At 30.1% G+C, this 19,338-nt stretch overlaps 1 protein-coding gene across 1 annotated transcript in view; it reads right to left on the bottom strand.

The window, feature by feature from the left end:
* Positions 1 to 887: 887 nt before the first annotated feature.
* Positions 888 to 19,338, bottom strand: part of LOC107439870 (cyclic nucleotide-gated channel alpha-3-like) — a 294,151-nt gene continuing 275,700 nt past the window's right edge. Inside the window, exons 3-4 of the mRNA XM_071177792.1 lie at positions 9,485 to 9,814; positions 888 to 3,642 (exon numbers count right to left, since the gene is read on the bottom strand). Of these exons, the coding sequence (XP_071033893.1) occupies positions 2,963 to 3,642; positions 9,485 to 9,814 (1,010 nt within the window). The 3' untranslated portion in view covers positions 888 to 2,962. The remainder of the gene's footprint in view (positions 3,643 to 9,484; positions 9,815 to 19,338) is intronic.

Genomic DNA, 19,338 nt, shown 5'->3' with positions numbered 1-19,338 from the left:
TGTAAGAATATCGTAATAATTTTTGTACAAAAATATAAAATCCAAAAAAAAGGAGCTTAAAAATTTTTTAATTAATTTTTTTATTTTTTTCATTCATGTTCAAAATTTTATCTATAATTAATTTTATAAATTAATGAAACTTCAATGATGAATAGCAGTTTTCCTGAGATCTAAATAACTGCAAATAAGTACAAATTTGAAAAATTATAGTTTGGAACAAAGCCGTGTTAGGAAGATATTGCCTTCAACGCTTAAAAAGACACCGTTGTTTCCTGCTGTATTTCTTAACAAATAATTATTTAAAAATGCTAAATATAGCATTTTTCACTTATTTTAACTAATTTAGAATTATTAACTAATTTAAAATTATTTAAACTATTATAAAATAATGAGATGAAAAGTATGAAAAATAATTTTAATAAAAATTCTGCGTCAAAGGTTGGAAAATTTGCTCTTGTCCAGTTTTTTTTTCCAAGTCAAGTTATTTGTCGAAAATTATGAATAGGTCTGATTTCTTTTATGTATACAATCTATATTACAGGCAATGTATGAAATACCGTCTTTATAAATAATCCCTGGCAGTTAACTAAGTAAGAATGTGAGAATTATTATATCGTTCTGAGCCTTTTATTATGGATACACCTCGAAATGCGTATTTAAAAATAGACACAGCTTGAAAATTCTGTTTAAGAAAGCGGAAGCAGCTCATGATGCGTTTAAGAAAATGGAGATGGCATTTGATTACATTTCTTCTATAAATGTCCTTTTTTGAAAGAAAAACTGATGAATTCAAATAGATTTGCAATCTAATGTCATCCATACGCTTTTTTAAATCAGTCTTTTTTAAAAAAAATGTTAAAAGCCAACAGTTCTTTTACCAAGTCATTAATAACAGTGGCATTAAATTAATGTTGTAAGATTTTATTTTTTAAAATACTTTAAAATCGTTTAGTTTTCTGAATAAAAAAAAATGCTTGAAAAATTAAATTTGTAATATAACAATCACTAAGATAGGGACGTCCGAGATTTTGCTGAGTAATGATTGCTCTATTAAAGTAAGGAAAAATAAGTTCAAAATTCATTCGTGGTTTCGTTGTTAAATTTAAGTTTTAACATCGAAGAGGCTATTTTTTTTGTGTTCATTTCCTTAAATGTACATTTTGAGGTGTTCCCATCTCCTTAAATACGTATTTTGAGCTGTGTCCCTTTTCCTAAACGTTCATATTGAGTTGTGTCCATTTCCTGAAACACTCATATCAAGCTGTGTCCATTTTTTAATCATGCATATTTCGAGCTGCGTTCAGAATAAAAAGCTTACAGACCGATATAATTTGTATACAATGATACAATGACACGGATATTGTATACAATGGCATATGCTTCATAGGTAAAGTATGATGGTATGCTTTGGCAAATGGGTATCAGAAAAAGAAAAAGCTTATCATTTTTCTTTACTTTCTTTTTTTAAAACTGAAAAACTAAAACTTTTCCTTTTTTTCTGAGATGAGGATCAAAACAAACTGTTTAAAAGAAAATGTGACGTAAGGAAATGTGAGTACGGAAATAAGTTATAATATTCGTTATTTGATATATTAATTTCTCTATGAGAGGTAAGTTTTACTTTATAGGTTATTTGTTTATTATTAATGATATTGCATGAGGAAAAATATCACCGTAAGTATCACAAGGCAGTTACAATTAAACTAAGAAAAGAAAAAAAAAGAAGGAGAAAAGAAAGCGGCATAGGAAAGATTGGGCAGGTGGGCAAATACTGGGCTATGGCCCACAAATTCCTGGGGGTTATTGTTTCAACTAATTTGGTTGTTATTAATAATACTTGACGATTACTAAGACATTATGCACTTCTTATTAAATAAAATAAAAATATGAACATAACTTGTTGTAAAAAATTGCCAAGAAATACAATGCCTAGGAAACATGGGAAATTTTTAATAATTTCATACTTTGTCGGTCGCTCACAGAGTTGTATTGTTTGCAGTTCCTCAGTGATGCATACAATACAGATTTTCAACTTTGCCGGTAACATATCTTACGTTTAAAGATGAAATTAGAGAATGTCAATATACGCAAGAAATTAGCAAAGAACGCTACAATTTGTTTTAAGAAGAATTTTTGCTCTTTGTGATTTAATAATTAGACTCCATTGATGCTTTGAAAAGAATTATTAAAAGGGAGAGAATTTCGAAATTTAAATTTTAGCTGATGATTTATTACAAATTCAGTATATTTCTGAGATTAACTAATGATGATAATAGTTATCATCATTAGTTGTGATGATTATGGTTATTCAATAATAAATAAAAATTTTCAGTTAAAGACATCATTGCCAAACTACAATTTGTAAATAATGAGTGTTTATTAATACTAAAATACAAGTTTTTTTTATAATATCTTTTAATCTTTCAGCAGTCTTTAAATTTAAAAAGAGGAAAATATTTTTAAAGTCAAAAAGTTTTAAAAAATTTTAAGTACTGGTAGTAATTTTTTTTTACCTTTCATCAGTGTTATAGGTATAGGGAAAGTGATCATAGTAGATTTTTTTTAAATATTACATAGTATGATTTGTAGGGTTATGATACATATTATTTTTTCTATAATCGATATTATGAAACTGTTGTTATAGTTTATACTCATGATTAAAAATATTTCTTACAAAAATAAGGATAATAGTTCAAATTAATAGGATAACTACGCCCCTCATTATTTCCTAAACAAATAAAACTTAATCACAAATTTTGTATACCAATTTTAAAATAATTTTTGTAATTATTTCATAATTTCAAAAGCAAATATAAAACAATAAATGAAAATACCAATTCTGAAAATGAAGCCAAAGAATTGAAATGCAAAAATATTATTTCATAGGAAACATTTAAGTCAAATCTAGTAATTCCACTTTTTCGAACAATGTACACGTTATCAATGATTTAATTTAAAAAAACTAAATCACCGACTCTTCATTTTCTTCTTTATCTAAACTAGGCATACTAGTCGGTGTCGTACCACCTGTTGTAGAGCACAACTGCAACTCTAATCCCGTTAGTCGGTTCTCAAAGTCCCACTGTTGCTGGCTGAGCTGCATCCTCATTTTAGTGTTGTCATCTTCAAGGTTCACCAACTTTTCCCGAAGTCGGCTTACTTCTGCCATCAGCGCTTCTCTAGCTGGATAATGAGAGCTGTAAGTCAGGGGGAATGGTGGAGGTGGTGGTGCAAACCAGCTGTGCTGGTCCAAGTGGTAAGCGTATTCGCCCATAGGCGGCATGGGGGATCTAGTTCGATTTGGGGAGGACGGTATCAGGTGAATGTTCGTTCTAGACGTTGGCCGAAGCATATCAGCGTGTGTTGAGTCCGATGCACAGGAATGGGTGCTGGAAGCTCCTTGAACGGCATAAGCAACTGGGGGTGTCAGGAAACTTGAGGGATGAAAATGACAACGTACAGGGGGTTTGCTAGTACTTCCTGAGCTGTCTGGATCTCCCATAGAACTGCTGACAGGCTGGTTGTCATCGTCCGGAATAGGCATTTCTTCTAGAGGCACTTTACCACGAGATTCAACGAGACCAGGCGTACTTCTGCTGCGAGCCATGACAGATGCAGCCGGAACAGATAGACGAGTTGTCACTAAACGAAATTTGAATAATTATTACTTCATTATAAGATAATAACAAGAACAGATCACTTTTAGATTCGTATTTTTTACTCTTTATGAAGGACCATCATAGCAGTTAGTTTAAAAAATATTATCTGTCAGATGAACTGATTACCATTCATTTACCACTGGAGAGAGGGATCAGGCCGATTTGGCTTTTTTCGTTTCTTGTTGCTTTGTAATTCAAAAAATAATTTAGTGAAAGTGTTGAGCATTTCTAACGTTTCATAATTTGATCCAATTTTAGTGCATATTTAATCATCAATGTGTTAGCCTTATAGTAACGGACACCAAGAACTTTATATATAGAATGAAAAGCGGGATTCGTCGCTAAAGACTATACGTCCCCAGTCGGCATCATTCCAGCCTGATCTGTTTAAAACATTCATGCATACGAAATTTCAAAGCAATCGGATGATTGCTTCTTGGTGCGTCGATTTTTTTGCTATAGAGTGTATTTATGGAGAAGAAATTAACTAAGAAACTAATATGTAAATATAATCAAAAACTCAGATTTTTGTTTAATCGCATATTTTCGTTAACCATATGGAATAAAATGCCATAGAAATGTGATTGTCAAGCTAATAATAGATTTTTATTAAATTTATTCTGACTATATTTTAAGATTTCGAATGTCTAAATTGATCCACACACAAACAATCTTCAAGTTATGAATCAAGAAGTTTTGAAATTCTACAAATGCTGTTTGCTAATAACATTAACGATTACGAATAATTTTACAAATAAGTTCCGATAATTCCGGCAGGAAGTGCTGGTTAGCGGAAATATACAAAAGGTATAAGGTGTTAGATAAACTGACAAATGTCACTAGCATTTGGTGAATGACGAGAAGAAATATAAACTTTGCTATGAGGCAATGAAGATTGTGTTTCTTTTCAGGGAGTAGTCACTAGCTGTACATTTGCATATATTTATAAATAAACCATAATAACTGATATTATGGTAAGTAGACTAGTGTATTAGCTTTGTTAATTAAAGTGATCACCAAAGGTGAGTTTCATTATGGGACGCTGCCACAAATCTTTTTTAGCCAATAAATCATATTTTATTTAATTTTGCTTTTTAAACGAGCAATGAATAAAGCATACACAGAAAAATACATTCATTGTTTCAAGAAGAGCGAGCCTCCTCTCATCAGGCATCGGGAATACAATGAGGTAGGATAATACATTGACTTTATTACGATGAATCGCATGTTATTCAAATGAATAGTTCTATAGGCCTAATCTCTGACCAGGTTATGAAAATGTTTTAGTGATAGGTCACGTCAGCGCACAGAAAATTTATAAATGATTTAATGTGTATAACGCCTTTCTAATGAAAATTTCCTACAAAATCTCCAATGTCAGAAATAAGGAACATTCGGAATTAAGACTTAAAAAATGAATGGTTTACTATGAAAGATTTCAGAAAGGTTTACATCCAAAGCATTTAAAATGTTTTAACAGCTTTGACGTATCAAATGTTTTAGTGTGATTGACGAAAGATGTTCCTATTTTTTGAAATACCACTATACCTAAAATTGATAATATTTTAGTTTTATGTGAAAAAAAACACGTGATAATACGAATTTGTACACTTCATAGAGTCGTTGCTCAAATCAGTTTAAGTTATAAGAAAATAATGGGAAAGATTTTTCTAGCCAGGAAAGAGTTTAAAACACCTTATTTTTTTTTTTTAAAAAAAAAAAAAGAAAAAAAAGATTAGTTACTGGAATTAAGAATCGCATTCAAACGTGCGTTTGTCTAAATATTAGTTAAAATTAATTAAAATTAATTAGAGATATATTTTCTGTTCTTTTGAAAATGCGTTTCACCAAACTGAATATGTGCTCTTTCTCTCTTTTAAAAAAAAAATCAGTAGCTTTTCGAACATTTATATTTTGGTTCACAGTTGTACTATTAGTACTATTCCTTATTTTCACAAAGGAGATTTCTATCCTTGGATTTCTTTGACACCAATTAAAATCTTTTTTTGAACATTGAGGTCTATTTTACAACACTATTGTTGTAATGTTTTTACAACACTATTGTTGTATTGTTGTACAACACTATTGTTGTAATTACGCCAAAATTACAACACTCTAGTAACTACGTTTTTGGCATCACCCTACGGCAAATGGCATAACTACTAGTTAGCTTTGATTACTTCATGTTGCAAATAAAATCATCGTTCTTGATGTAATCATTCAGTAATAAACAAAAATAGGACAGAGACACTAAAGTATAAACACATACTGTCAACAATATATATCTACTGTATCAACTAATGGTTTCTTTTAAGTGTTGTTAGAGGGCGCAGAGGTTCATATGCCTAGAAGAAGCTTTAAGTTTTGTGAGACGTCAAAGTGGATCATCCTTGACTATGTAAGTAATAATTGTAAGTTCATTTAAGTGAATATGTAAGTTCATGTTTGTAATTAAAAAAAAAGATTGTTATTTAATAATATTTGTTCGTGACATCACAGGACACGTTGTTACCGATGAGTCTTAAAAATTAATTGAATGGAAGAAAATTTAAATGATTACTCCACTAAGAAAACATAACTTATATTAAAATTATTAAAACTATTCCTCAAATAAATTCATATACTTTAACTTATAAATATTTCTCTCGTTTACTTTTTTAAGGTTCTTTTTTATCAAAACGATTTTATTTTCGTCTGCGTTTAACTTATTTTTTAAAATATCGTTTGTATTTATTTTAAAGAGATAATATATATTTCGTCTGATTTTTAGCTTAAACCGACGCGCAGAATAGAATTCATTAAAAGGAAATAAGAAGCTTATGGAACTTAAATAGTAATGAATGGTCAACTACGAATGCTTCTGCGAAAATAATTCAATTGAATAAAATAAATATTAAAAAGAATATATGGATCAGTTAATGAAAAGATCAGTATTTATGCCTAAATTAACTAATGGAATGGAATGCTTATTGCAGTTTGGTAAATTTAATGTAAGTATTTAAAGGGTATTTTTAACTAAATTACTTTAAATGTTCTTAATAACTGTGATCTCATGAAGTACGTAAAAATTATTTTGAAAACAGCTCTAACAAAATATACAGAATAGTGTATTAATGAAACCTTCTGCTTTATTGTTATAAAGTGCACAGACATTTGTCGTTATGAAATTTTTTTTTTATTTAAAGATTTATTTACCAATTTAGCATTGAAATCACATTAAGAATCAAACTTAATACCTTAATGAGTTTTTGACATGAGCATTTATTGCCATAATCGTAATGGAATATTATTAAAATTTATACGTAAACTAACCATGTAAAGATTTTAAAAGAGCAATTACATGCATTATTTTGACAAATTCTTTCTGTGTCACAAGAATAAATGTACGCTCATTTTCCCTAGAAAATAGCATTTCTAATGAACCCAGTGGAATATTTTTCACGCTCATATTTCGAAGCATTTGTCTTCCATTTCAATATATCGGGAAAGTAATTTGGTTGAAGTATTTTAAGCGAGTTTAACTTCATCGGCATTAACTTCAAAATAAATTAGACTGAAGTTATGTACATAACAATTAAGCATACTACACAATGCATGAATGAATTTATAAATATAGCTCATTAAAAATCGTGGTCCATGCCAATAATGTCATATCTTATTTATTATAATTTAAAATATTTTTTTTTAAAAAAAACGTAGCTACTTTGTAAAAAGTACATTAAAGAAAAACTCAGTAATTATAGCAAAAAAGGTGTTTTTTGGAAAAATTCATACCCAAGATTTTTTTTGACAAAAAGAAAAAACCTTGTTATAAATTGTTATTATAAATGATATCTCAAAATTCCCATATTCTCCTCTAGTAGCTTCCCCTTTTTTGAGGGAAATGGGGGATTTGAGGGGAAGAATTAAATATTTTTCGAAACAGGTAAGTGAGGTATTGTTTTGGATGTATTTTTTACTCTGATTTGACAAATTGAATGAGACCAATTTCCAGACGATCGAACTAATAGTACAGAAGTTATAAACATTTTATGTACAAAAAGTACATATTTGTATTTATGCTTAGTTAAGGATTTGATATTTCTAACTAAACAAGTGAGATACTGTTCTCTGAATACTTTTATGTTTATTTTGCTTTCTGGGGATTATCTGAACATGTGAGGTACATTTTCCGAATAACTTTTTTATGCTGTGCTGAATGAGACCGATTTCCAGACGATCGAACTAATAGTGTAGAAGTTATAAACATTTTATGTACAAAAAGTACAAATTTGTATTTATGCTTATTTAAGGATTTGATATTTCTAACTAAACAAGTGAGATACTGTTCTCTGAATACTTTTATGTTTATTTTGTTTTCTGGGGATTATCTGAACATGTGAGGTACATTTTTCGAATAACTTTCTTATGCTGTGTTGAATGAGACCAATTTCCAGACGATCGAACTGTAGAAGTTATAAACATTTTATGTACAGAAAGTACATATTTGTATTTATGCTTATTTAAGGATTTGATATTTCCAACTAAACAAGTGAGATATTGTTCTCTGAATACTTTTATGTTTTATTTTGCTTTATGGGGTCCATCTGAATATGTGACGTACATTTTCCAAATAACTTTTTTATGCTGAGTTGAATGAGATAAAATGATAAATAGTTTTGAAGTTATAAGGGTTTTGAAATATTGGGGTTAGTCTCATTCAATTTAGCATGACAGATTACATTGGTAAATATACTTTATTCAGCCAAATAGTTCTTGTATTGCAATGTGAAGTGTATACATAAGTACGTGTAAAATGTATTTTTTATACATAAAAACTCTTGAAATTTTTGATCTATTTGTTCAATTGACTCGAAAGTTTTATTCGATTCAACGTGAAGAATTGCCTAGGAAATAATGCTTCCCTTGTTCGTTCATATAGCAATATCAAATGTGGGAAAAGGCACAAGTACAAATTTGTCCTTTTTTATATGAAACAAATTAAACTCCTAAAATATTGCGTTGAAGATTGGTCTAATTTAATTTAGTGGGAAAGAACATATCGGAAAGTATGCCTCACTTGCCTTTGAAGAAGAAATTCAGTTCTACCCAACAAATCGCCGCTACTTTTTTTAAAAAAAAAGCGGAAGCGTATATAAGAGAACAGGGGAGTTAAGTATAATTTATAATAAAATAACCAAGATTTCTTTGAAAAATTTTAGGGTATTTTTTTTTTTGGAAGAAAAAGTCTAATTTTGCTGAACTAAAATTTATTCAGAGTTTCGTCATCAAAGTTCATTTTTAAATTTATAACAGTCGGGAGTTTGGTTTTTAATATTTGTATAGAGACATCATTTCTATATTAAGAAGCTTTTCTATTTTCTATTATTGTTAAGCAATAGCATTCGAGATTATACGTCATAGGTAAGAACGCATTAATTTCAAAATGCAGATGTGTACGGCGCAAAAAATGATAGATTTAATTTTGACTAAACGGTTATTGTTCAGATCTAATAAGAATAGTAATTTAAAAAATCAAATCGATGATTAGGTAATCGATGGTTTTTCTTTACAACTATGTTTCTACAAAAACTACAAAAATATTTTTCTCTTTAAAACCATCAATACAATCTTTCGGACACTTAGTAAAGAAGAAGAATAATGTATCCTTGTTAGGTTATATTATGTAAAAAAAAAGGCTTTAATTTGTCAAATCTCGATAAGTATTGTTCTTCTGAAAACTTGATTATTTTGGTATTTGTTTTCATTTTTCCACATGCTATAAATTTTTTTAATTAAACTAAAATTATTAGTCAGTCTATGCAATTGAGCGAACAAATACTTACAAAAACTTATTTTCGGATCATATTTCTTTATGTCTTCGTCTTTCTTGTATTTCTCCAACCTTTTTACAGCGATGGCTTCGAGTCGAACTCTTGCCGCTGGATAATCTTTCAGTACATCCCACATATCTTGCTTGTAGAGGCAGAAGAGGTCAGAGTATCCCACTGATTTGACCGAAGCAGTTCTTCTATTTCCAGCAGTACCCATGTTCAGGATACTTATCTCGCCAAAATAACTACCCGCTTTGAGAGTTGCTAAGACAGTCTTGCCGTTATCTGTTACAACTTGCAACCTACCACGATTCACTATATACATTTCCTTACCAACTTCACCTGATGAAGAAAAAGAAATTAGCAACATAAGTGGAAATCGATTTCAAAAACTTAAATAGCGAGGCTTAGAAACATTGTATTCGAAAAAATTAGATTAACAATTCATGTAATCGTTTTAAGTAACTGTAAAGAATACAAGTAATTGAACACATTATACTAGTGTCATAGTAAATTAGCAATTAAAATGAATTTAGATTAAAATTTTATTTAAAATCCTGATAAAGGGTAATTAAAGAACCATTTTACATAATTTTCATGAGTCATTTAATCAAAAATCTCTTTTGTTAGCGACGTGCAAGAAATTAGAACATAGCACATTACTGGATAGGATAGGTTTGATCGGAAGACATTATTGCATGTAATAAGAGCAAATAACGCGAGTTTTTGCGTGAAAAAGGGTAAATATGTGTACACAGTACAGTGAATGTCAACGGCCATTTTTAAGTGCATTGAGTCTTCTGCGCAAGCGTAAAGCGTTGATTTTCAAAAACCTAGCTGAGAGCATTTGCGCAGAGAACGCAAAATACCGAGATGTTGACGTCGACGATGACTGCGAACTAATCTTCAATAGAAGGAATAAAAGCAATACCTCTGTTTTTCAGACTCTTTAAAACTCGTTTTATTGTTTAATATCACTTCCAATCTATTTCTTAATAGGATTAATTATAATTTTTTTCTTTCGTTTTTTAAAAAAGGTTCTGTACCTTTTCATTCGTTGTTCGTTTAAAACATAAATTTAGCCTATGCGTGTGTAATTTTTTCGTTTAATGCATTGAATTTTATTAACATTAAAAATTTTCATAAGTATTCTATGCAACAAGCATGAGTGAGACAATTAATCCAGAAGTAGAGTCAATTGTCAGATAAAAATATTCAAACTAAGAAATTTAAAGTAAGAGTGTAAGTAAAAAAAAAAATTGCACCAAATTGATAAATATTAACTGACGTAATATATTTTTAATAAAATATTATTAAATAAATTTCTCCCCGTTATTGCGAACTTTCACTTGCATATATGTAACAATAATACCAAACTCAATAAATTGTAATAATGATAAAATAAGCACATATTGATATGTTGCATGATTACATAATGATGTTTATTACTATTTGAAGTAAAATTATCGAAGTAATAACTTAAAGGAGTGACAAGATAACGTGTGTAAAAGAATTGCTGTGAATAATAAAGTACCTCAAAAACATAATAAGGGAAAGAATAAATATAGGCTGACCAACAAAGGTCGAGGAAGATTAATACGTTACTTGTGCATTAAGGGCATGATGAACTTTTCGACTCATTTAATTAATTATTATCCCGATGTTAAACGTACGCATCTAAAAGAATAATATATATGCTTATATCCATATTTAATAGAACCATCGCCATTATTTCTTCAGCTAATGCCGAGTTATACACAACATTATAAGAGGAGGTAATGGACAGCAAGACCATAAACTGCCTCAAAAAGAATAAATTCACTTGGGTGGGAGTAACATCATCTTTTTCTCAGAGGCTTTTCTACGATCTAAGCTTACCCGGGTATGAAAAATGAGGTTGTCGCCTTAATCAAATGTCAGCAATATTTTCCTGCAGAAGCTCTGTTGACGAGATTAGCGTCCTTTTGCTACCCTCGAAAGAAAAGCGGTTGAGAGAAGAAATAGGAGACGCCATCATTCATCTTAAGACATTGGGGACAAAAGAAACTGTATGGCGATTCTGTGAATAAAAGCAATGACCGACGGTCAGTGTTTGGTCACACTGCGTCGGAAATTGTTCATGATCGATTTATTGCCTTCCTCTCAAAATGATTATTTGGTTCAATTATGTTTAATTTACTTTTATAAATAAATAATGTAAAGGAATGTTTTAAGAAACTTTTTTCCCCCTCATAGGTCAGGTGATAAAGGGGAAAAATATGTTCCAGCAATAAGTTGCTTAAAGATGAGATCTTACCTAAAATTCATTATTTTTTTTTCTATATATCATCACTTTATTAATTGCTCTAAAGTTTGCAATGACGTTGTAATGTTCAAATCAAATTTTCACTCATTTTGGGAATTTTGATCACATTTTTTATTTCAATTGATCCAAACTTTTTCACGTTTTTTTCATTCCAAAAAAAAAAATAAAAATAATCATACATATTCTTTAACGAGAGCCTGTAGTAGTTTGCATTTAGTACGTGGGATGGTTTTTCATAACTTGGTAAATATTTAAATACCGTTGCTTTTTAGTTTCATCGGACTTTTCATAGGTACAGTAACATTTTTGAAAAAGAAACTTACTGTACGTTTAAAATTTGTTATAACCTCTATCAAATTAAAAACACAGTAGAATATCTTAATAAAATAATAAAAATTTTATAATTACAATGAAATATTTACCAAATGAAGCTTATGGGTGAAGGGTTAAAAACTAAGTGAAGAATATAAAATTTAGTATTAGAAAATGAAGTACAAAGCCACAAGATTGTACTTTCCCAGTATGAAACCAAATCTTGTGCAGACCAGAGCTCAAAATTTTGCTCTGAATTTCTTTCTTTTATAAATGAGTTTTCTACTATTTTCAATTATATTAAAATAATCATTGCACAATGATGACTAAAATAGAAATTTTATAAATTTTATTTAAGAAAAATTTCACATTGCAAAATTTTTACGTTGCTTTTCATATTTTTTTCTTTGGCAATACAGAACAACCCTCAATCATTCGCTTAGGTAATTTTCTATGTGCCTTTCATCTATTCTGTTTCGATTATTTGGATAAGCTTTGTCGTAAATCTTTCTCTTATGAGACTCTAATCATATTAACGTTATTTTTGAGTGATTTAGTAAACAGATAATCTGACTTGTTGACTTTTATTGCCGAAATTATACGAAGGAAGGGACTATTTTATTTGTTACTTAGTTTCGCCAAGTTGTGAATACTCTCAAATTAGAAATGAAGTATTTCTCTGTCATCGAGACAAATACATTGCATAAAATAGAATTGGGCTTTTCTTTTTTTTCTTCATGTAAACTTTATCCAATACTTAATAGTCATCGTGATTTAATGCTAGATAAAATTCGCTTTAAAGTCGTGCTGTGTATGCATTTAAGGGGAGAACCCACCCTGAATATTTCAAAAATTCGAAAATTTTTTTACTGCATTTTTCGAATCTTTGTACCCTTCCTAATGTCTGTCTAAAACGATTTCTCGGTGCCTAACTTCGTTTGGAAGTTATACCGGAAAATAGAGAGTCGTCGCTAAGCAGGTAGAAAGCCCCTTTTGGCCAGGATTAGGAGGGGGGACATTCTTTTTGCGTCTCATCCATTCTCTTGACTGTATATAGAAACTTATTGTAGGCATTTCATTTATCGATCATTATATATATGAAATTAAACATTTTCCCCTACCATAAGTCAAAACTTTAAACTTGCTTTTCTCAAAACGCTGTTTTTTGACATGGCCTAACGTTTTTCTCATGATCTATATAACGAAATAAGTTGTTCTTTATTTTAAATTACGTAAAAATATATTCTTTAGAAAGTAGCATGAAATTTTTTTTGATATTTTCATATTTCGATTTTATATTAGTATTTTAATGAATATTTTTTAAATGAAAAACTTAACTTTTTTTTTAAGTTACCGCCATTTTGGTAGTTTTGCGAATATCAAAAAACCGCTATGCTAATTTTTAGATAATGTCTTTATGTTTCAGAAAATCTAAGTAAAATTGTTTTTTTATGTTTCAAGACTTCTTAATCAATGAGGCTAGTGAGGTGCTACTTTTTGATGACCAGCCACATGCAGAGCTGCCACCAACTTATTTTTTATTATTTTGTAAAAGAAAAATTTTTTAAAATAGACTTAAATTGTAGCTAAATAACATAGAAAAAACAAGGAGTCTCTGCATTGTCTCTATTACTTAAAAAAAAATTCAAGAAAAACGTTAATATTTTACCATCTCAGGGTGGGGTCCCCCCTTAATTAGTGTGTTAAGCCTACCTTAAAAATCTAATATAGCATTTGGCTATGTAGCTACCTTAAAAATCTAAATAAATCTTTATAGCTACCTTAAAAACCTAATATAGCTTTATCTTTGCTACAATGTTCAACTTCGGCAAAATGGAGTGAGTGAATGAAATGGTTGAGTAGGAAGTCGTGAAAGTTAAACGAGGTTGTTTATAATGTCATCTGTGTAATCCTGTGCCCTGATACTGGGTAGTTATATCTGAGTCGTGGTTTTTCCCACGCCTGAACGGTGAAATGCTGCTCATGAAATTAATATAGTGGTATCTAGAATCTAGTGGCATCTCGGAAATTGGTCTAGTGGTTCTATTGTTTTAGACATAAACTACAAGAGTTTGTAATTCAATGAGTCTGATGGATTAAAGGCTATTATCACTGCACGTGAAAACATCACGTATGAGAATTCAGAGAAATGAACGACACCCTGATTGGCGAGTTTTTCGCGGTTGGTTAATATATTTAATCAAGAAGGTTCTACGAGAATTTTTCGCATGCTGTGATGTAGAGAAACACATTGTTCCACCATCTTTGCCTGTATGATGAAAAATGTTTTTTCGTGCTCTTCTCGTCTGGATCACCTAATTAGATGAACGGGTATTGAAAGCAAGAATAGTGTTTCCGTGAGTTATGTTTCTCATCTAAAATGCATAATTCTAAAACTAGCTGCAGGCTGTCTTGTGAAGAGTTTCTACAAGAAAATTAAGATTCGAGAAAGTATTCTATGTACTGAAAGCAATGATTTTGCCTGTTAATAATATCGAAACAGTTGCCTGTCCTCAAATATTTTTCAATTTGTTCTTCTTACTTTGCGCTTTGCATATTCAACTCATCGTAACGTTCTCGAGTAGTGCAAGAGAAAATATAATCTCACACAAATTGGAAGGAAAAATAGAGTTTTGGAGATAAAATGCTTTAAGGTCCCGCAAACGATTCGTGCCCAAATAATTAATCAAAGAAGTTTCACCTTGAAAATTCCAGAATATATTTTCTAAAATTTTGCTATAAGAATACGCAAGATTTGGATACCAATTTTTATGGAAATACTCAAATATTTTTAAGAGTAAAAAAAAGAAAATGCGAGAAACTAATGCACGAAAATCAATTGATCATAAAGATTAAAATTCAAAGATAAATTTAGAGAGTAAACTTTCGCCTTTAAATTCGAATATTAATTTCGTACTAATCTACGAAAAAAATTACGGTCAATGTGTAATATGTGATAAAATTAGGTAATTACAGTAAAATTTGTTAATTTTATCAAGGTATCTTAGAACATGGTAATAAAAACTAACGTGAGGTAATAAGAACCATAATTTTGAAGACCAGAACTTCCGGCAAACCGTTACCGAACGGAAAAATCACCAAATAAATGGTTTAAGCACCGTATATTTTGGTTTTATTAGACAGACTTATGTTTTTTTAACTAGAAATGTCATTACCATTACCATACAATACGGTAATTTTACCCGAATATTTTTCTTTCTTGTATAGTAAGTCTTTTACAACTAAAATGGTTATTTGTCATAACTATTATTTGAAATATAGTATATTGTAATATTTTATTCACACTTCAAGTTTCACCACGCATATTTTACTTTTCATTTATTCATTTCAAATTGCTCGTAGAATTAGTAATTCACTCATGTTTAAGATTATGTTTCTCTCAATATTAATGAGCAGTCAAAGTCTTTCAAAGCAAACGGATCAAAACATACAAATGCTCAACTTTCCCTACGACGAGGTAAATACAATTATTTCAATTCAAACTGTCTTCAATTTACCTCATTAGAAATTTAATCCAGAAAAATATTCTCATTCGAGAAGTCAACATAAATTCAACTTTTCATAATCAGAAAATTCCATCGCATCTTGAAATCCTGTTTCATCTATTTCTGAAGATAACTCCGTCAGTTTGATTTAGCCATTCACTACTTCTCTACGCAACCATACTTTAATGTTTAATTAACGCATATTAACGAGGAAAGCACAGCAGCGCCATCTGTTCGCCGTGTTCTTACCTAATGGAGAAAAGTGATAAATGTAGAAAGCTTATTTTCTATCATGAAGAGCCTCTTTCACATTATCATTGATGAATAAATCAAAATTCCTTAACAGTCGCCAGACAAGTGAAGCAAATCAGACGAATGAATTTACAATCAAATCCGATAAATATTTGAGTTTGATTTGATGATTATTTCAGATTGAATCATCTATGAATTTTAAGCTGCTTTAATGTCTCTCTTGCTAAATCTGACAAACGTAGTACGTCTGTGCAATAGTAGTTACATGTAAACTAATGGCAGCTACTAGGGATTGTAGTTATTTATTCACTGTCACAGATTTAATAGGAAATTTTCTAAAAGGTAATTTTAATCATTTGATAATGAAGGAAAAATTATTAAGGTGAATCTAATGTGCTCATTCTTTCCCTTTCCATATTTAAATAAATAACTTATTTTTACTCAAATAATTTAGTTTTTTTTACTGTTTCTCTTTTTAAAACACACTAATTAAGAATAATAATAAATTTTTTTAATGTTGGAAAACAAGACTTTCACATTTAAATTAAAGAATGGCATTCAAATTAAAGGATTAATTTTGAATTAAGGGATTTTAGATTAAACTAAGGATAATTTTGATAAAAAAGTTGTTTTTTTGCAGAAATAAAAATTTTTGGCGCAAATGGAACAACGGTGTCCTTTTAAATATTTTTTCTGACGCTTTAACTACAAACAAAATTTTTTTGTTGTTGATATTTTTGAATTATAAGAAAACAGTTTAATAGTTACTTAAAAATCTTTCAGATTATCAGAATTAACCTTGTACTAAAATATAAAATCCATAAAAAGTAGCCGGAAAGTTTTTTTCCATTCATTTTCAAAAACTTATCAGTAATTGATTTTGTAGGTTAAAGAGGTTAAAGAAATTCCGATGATGATCACCTGTTTGTCTTAAATCTAAATAAGAGCAAATTTGAAAAAAATATTGCGTGGAAGTAAGCCGTGTTTGGAAGATCTTTAGCGCAGAAAAACACAACAGTATTTCATGCTGTATTTTATGAACATGAATTATTAAAATGCTAAATATAATATTTTCCCCTTATTTTGATCTAGTTATTACAAAATAATAAAAAAAGCGTGAAAAATATCTTAAACCAAAATTCTGCGTCAAAGAGATAAGCAGGAGTGTGGTGAGAGCTAAATCCCCGAATTGTTAATTTCATTTTTTTGCGAATTTTCCATATCTCCTAAAATAATGAAGTAGATCATAAAAAATTTCGCACTTATCTAAATTGCTTATCCAAAGATAATTCCATGCAAAAATTATTTTTTAATTATTTATTCCTTAATTTAAAAGTTGTTGAAAATATTAATATTTTTATAAGGTAAACAGTAGTTTCAAGTAACATATTTCAAAATTTAAACCAAATTGATCCAAAATGCTCCTAAGAAATAAAACATTAAAAATATGTCTTCTTTGAGATGACGAAATACGTAAGAAGTGAAAATAACTTTAAGAGGATCAAACTTTCGACTGCTCTCCTGCCTGAACTATTGGGACACAGATTTTTCTATTTCAGTTACATATTCCTATATTTGATGGTTGTTAATCTAAATCCACTGAAAAATAATGGATGTTTATTCAGAGAAAGAGCATTTTTACCTGATTTCGTAGTTTGGAACATCGTTTGTCCCAATAAATATATAAGGTTAGGCTCTTAAATCATTAAGATAGACAGACATACATGAAAATTTGACAGTTAAATGACAAGGCATTATGGGGTTTGCTTTATTGTGCACTACTCATCATAATTGAGTTAAAACATAAACTGCCTTTAATAGTTAAGTTTTTTTTCTTCAAAATTTGCATTAGTAATATTTGGATTAAAAAAATACTTCTGGGCTTATTGAAAAAAAAATCAAGTCGCTAGTGCCACACATGCCACTGTTTTGTGCGTTCAACTTTATATTTTATTTTGATGAGCAAAAGCTGCAATACTTAGAAATGTGAAATGGTGAAACTATAGAAGAATATACAGGAAGTATGACTAATAAAAAATTTAATGCTTGATCATTATCTCTAGAATTATTAGCTGTTAAATTCACGTGTGCATAGCAGTCCAAAAAAATGTAGGTTTAAAGATTATGTGCTGATGAGGTATTTTTGTTGATGAACCTGACATCTAGCATTTCTTCCAAATTCTAATTTGTTCGAAAGTTATGTAACTTTTCATTGTCTTTTCTCCGAACACCTCAATTTATTTTAATTTTGCTCACTGTGCATAAATGACTTTTGATTTAATGATTGGATTTTTATGTTTTCATGTACTAAGATACAATTTTAATAATTCGACAGAATAGCCATAAAAATGTTGAATCATTTGTACAGGTGATATTTTAAGTTACAAAATGTAACGGTTTTTTTCTAAATAAATAAAATTTTTTGTTGTTGATGGATTGGGATTCTTGACTGACAGAAAGTAACCCCAATAACTTAGGCAGGAGAGCTGTCGAAATTTTCGGTCCCTTGAAGTTTAATTCCTCTTCTCGCGTATTCCATCATATAGCTGTTTAATATAATAGGGAATAAATTGTTTTGTAGGATTTATATAAATACTTGATCTTACTTAATTCGGGTGTGGGGATTTCAAATCTGAAGTTAGTTTTGCTCCAAAAACTGCAGATTTTTTTTAAATGACATTTTTAGTCTGTTTTTTGTAAGTTTTGTTTGTCTGTTAGTCTGGTGGCCGGGATAGCCTGGTCGGTAGGGCGCTGGGCCGAGAGTTCGTGGGATAGAACCCCGCCGGCCGAAGTTGGTGACTGATGCACGTTAAAATTCTGTCGAGTCGCAAAGTCCTCCACGTTCCCATAAAAAATCAATACCTCTGGGGGTACTGGATTGGAGATCGATCGTTCTCTGATACAGGTCAAAATTACGATCAGTGTATGAATGGGTCCGCCTTATAAACAGGTGTGACGTTTGGTGTGGCAGAAGTCGAATTATTGGCCATAGATGGCGCCACTGAAAAACAAGAATCGCACACTCTGCCTTAAATTTACTCGGTTTCACCAAGCAGGCTTGCCAGTGTGGCCAAGTGGCATTAGAACCAACCAACCAGTCTGTTTTTTTACTGAAATATACAAGTTCAAAAGCGTTATAAATAAAAAGGGTTCCCTTAAATATTGCGACAAACTTCTTGGAGAGTAAGACACATCAGCAGGATTAAGACTGCATAAAATTCCATGCCCGGAAATAGGCTAAGGTTCATAATAGCGAAATGCCATTAACGGTGTATGATGACATTACCGGGCAAGGGTTCCCATGTAATTTTCATTCTGATGATGTGTTCTTACTTACTTAGAAGTTTGTCGCAACACCTATGAGACCCCTTGCTATATTTAACGTTTTTGAAATCGTACATTTCGACAAAAAATAGACTAAAAAAATTTGTAGATTTGAGAGAGAAACAGATTGCAGGTTTGATATCAGCGATGTGAAAATATCCAAAATC

Source organism: Parasteatoda tepidariorum, chromosome 2 (assembly GCF_043381705.1).
Source record: "Parasteatoda tepidariorum isolate YZ-2023 chromosome 2, CAS_Ptep_4.0, whole genome shotgun sequence".
Taxonomy (NCBI): domain Eukaryota; kingdom Metazoa; phylum Arthropoda; class Arachnida; order Araneae; family Theridiidae; genus Parasteatoda; species Parasteatoda tepidariorum.
Note: the sequence above shows the minus strand (reverse complement) of the source record. Positions and strands in the feature narration are given on the sequence as shown.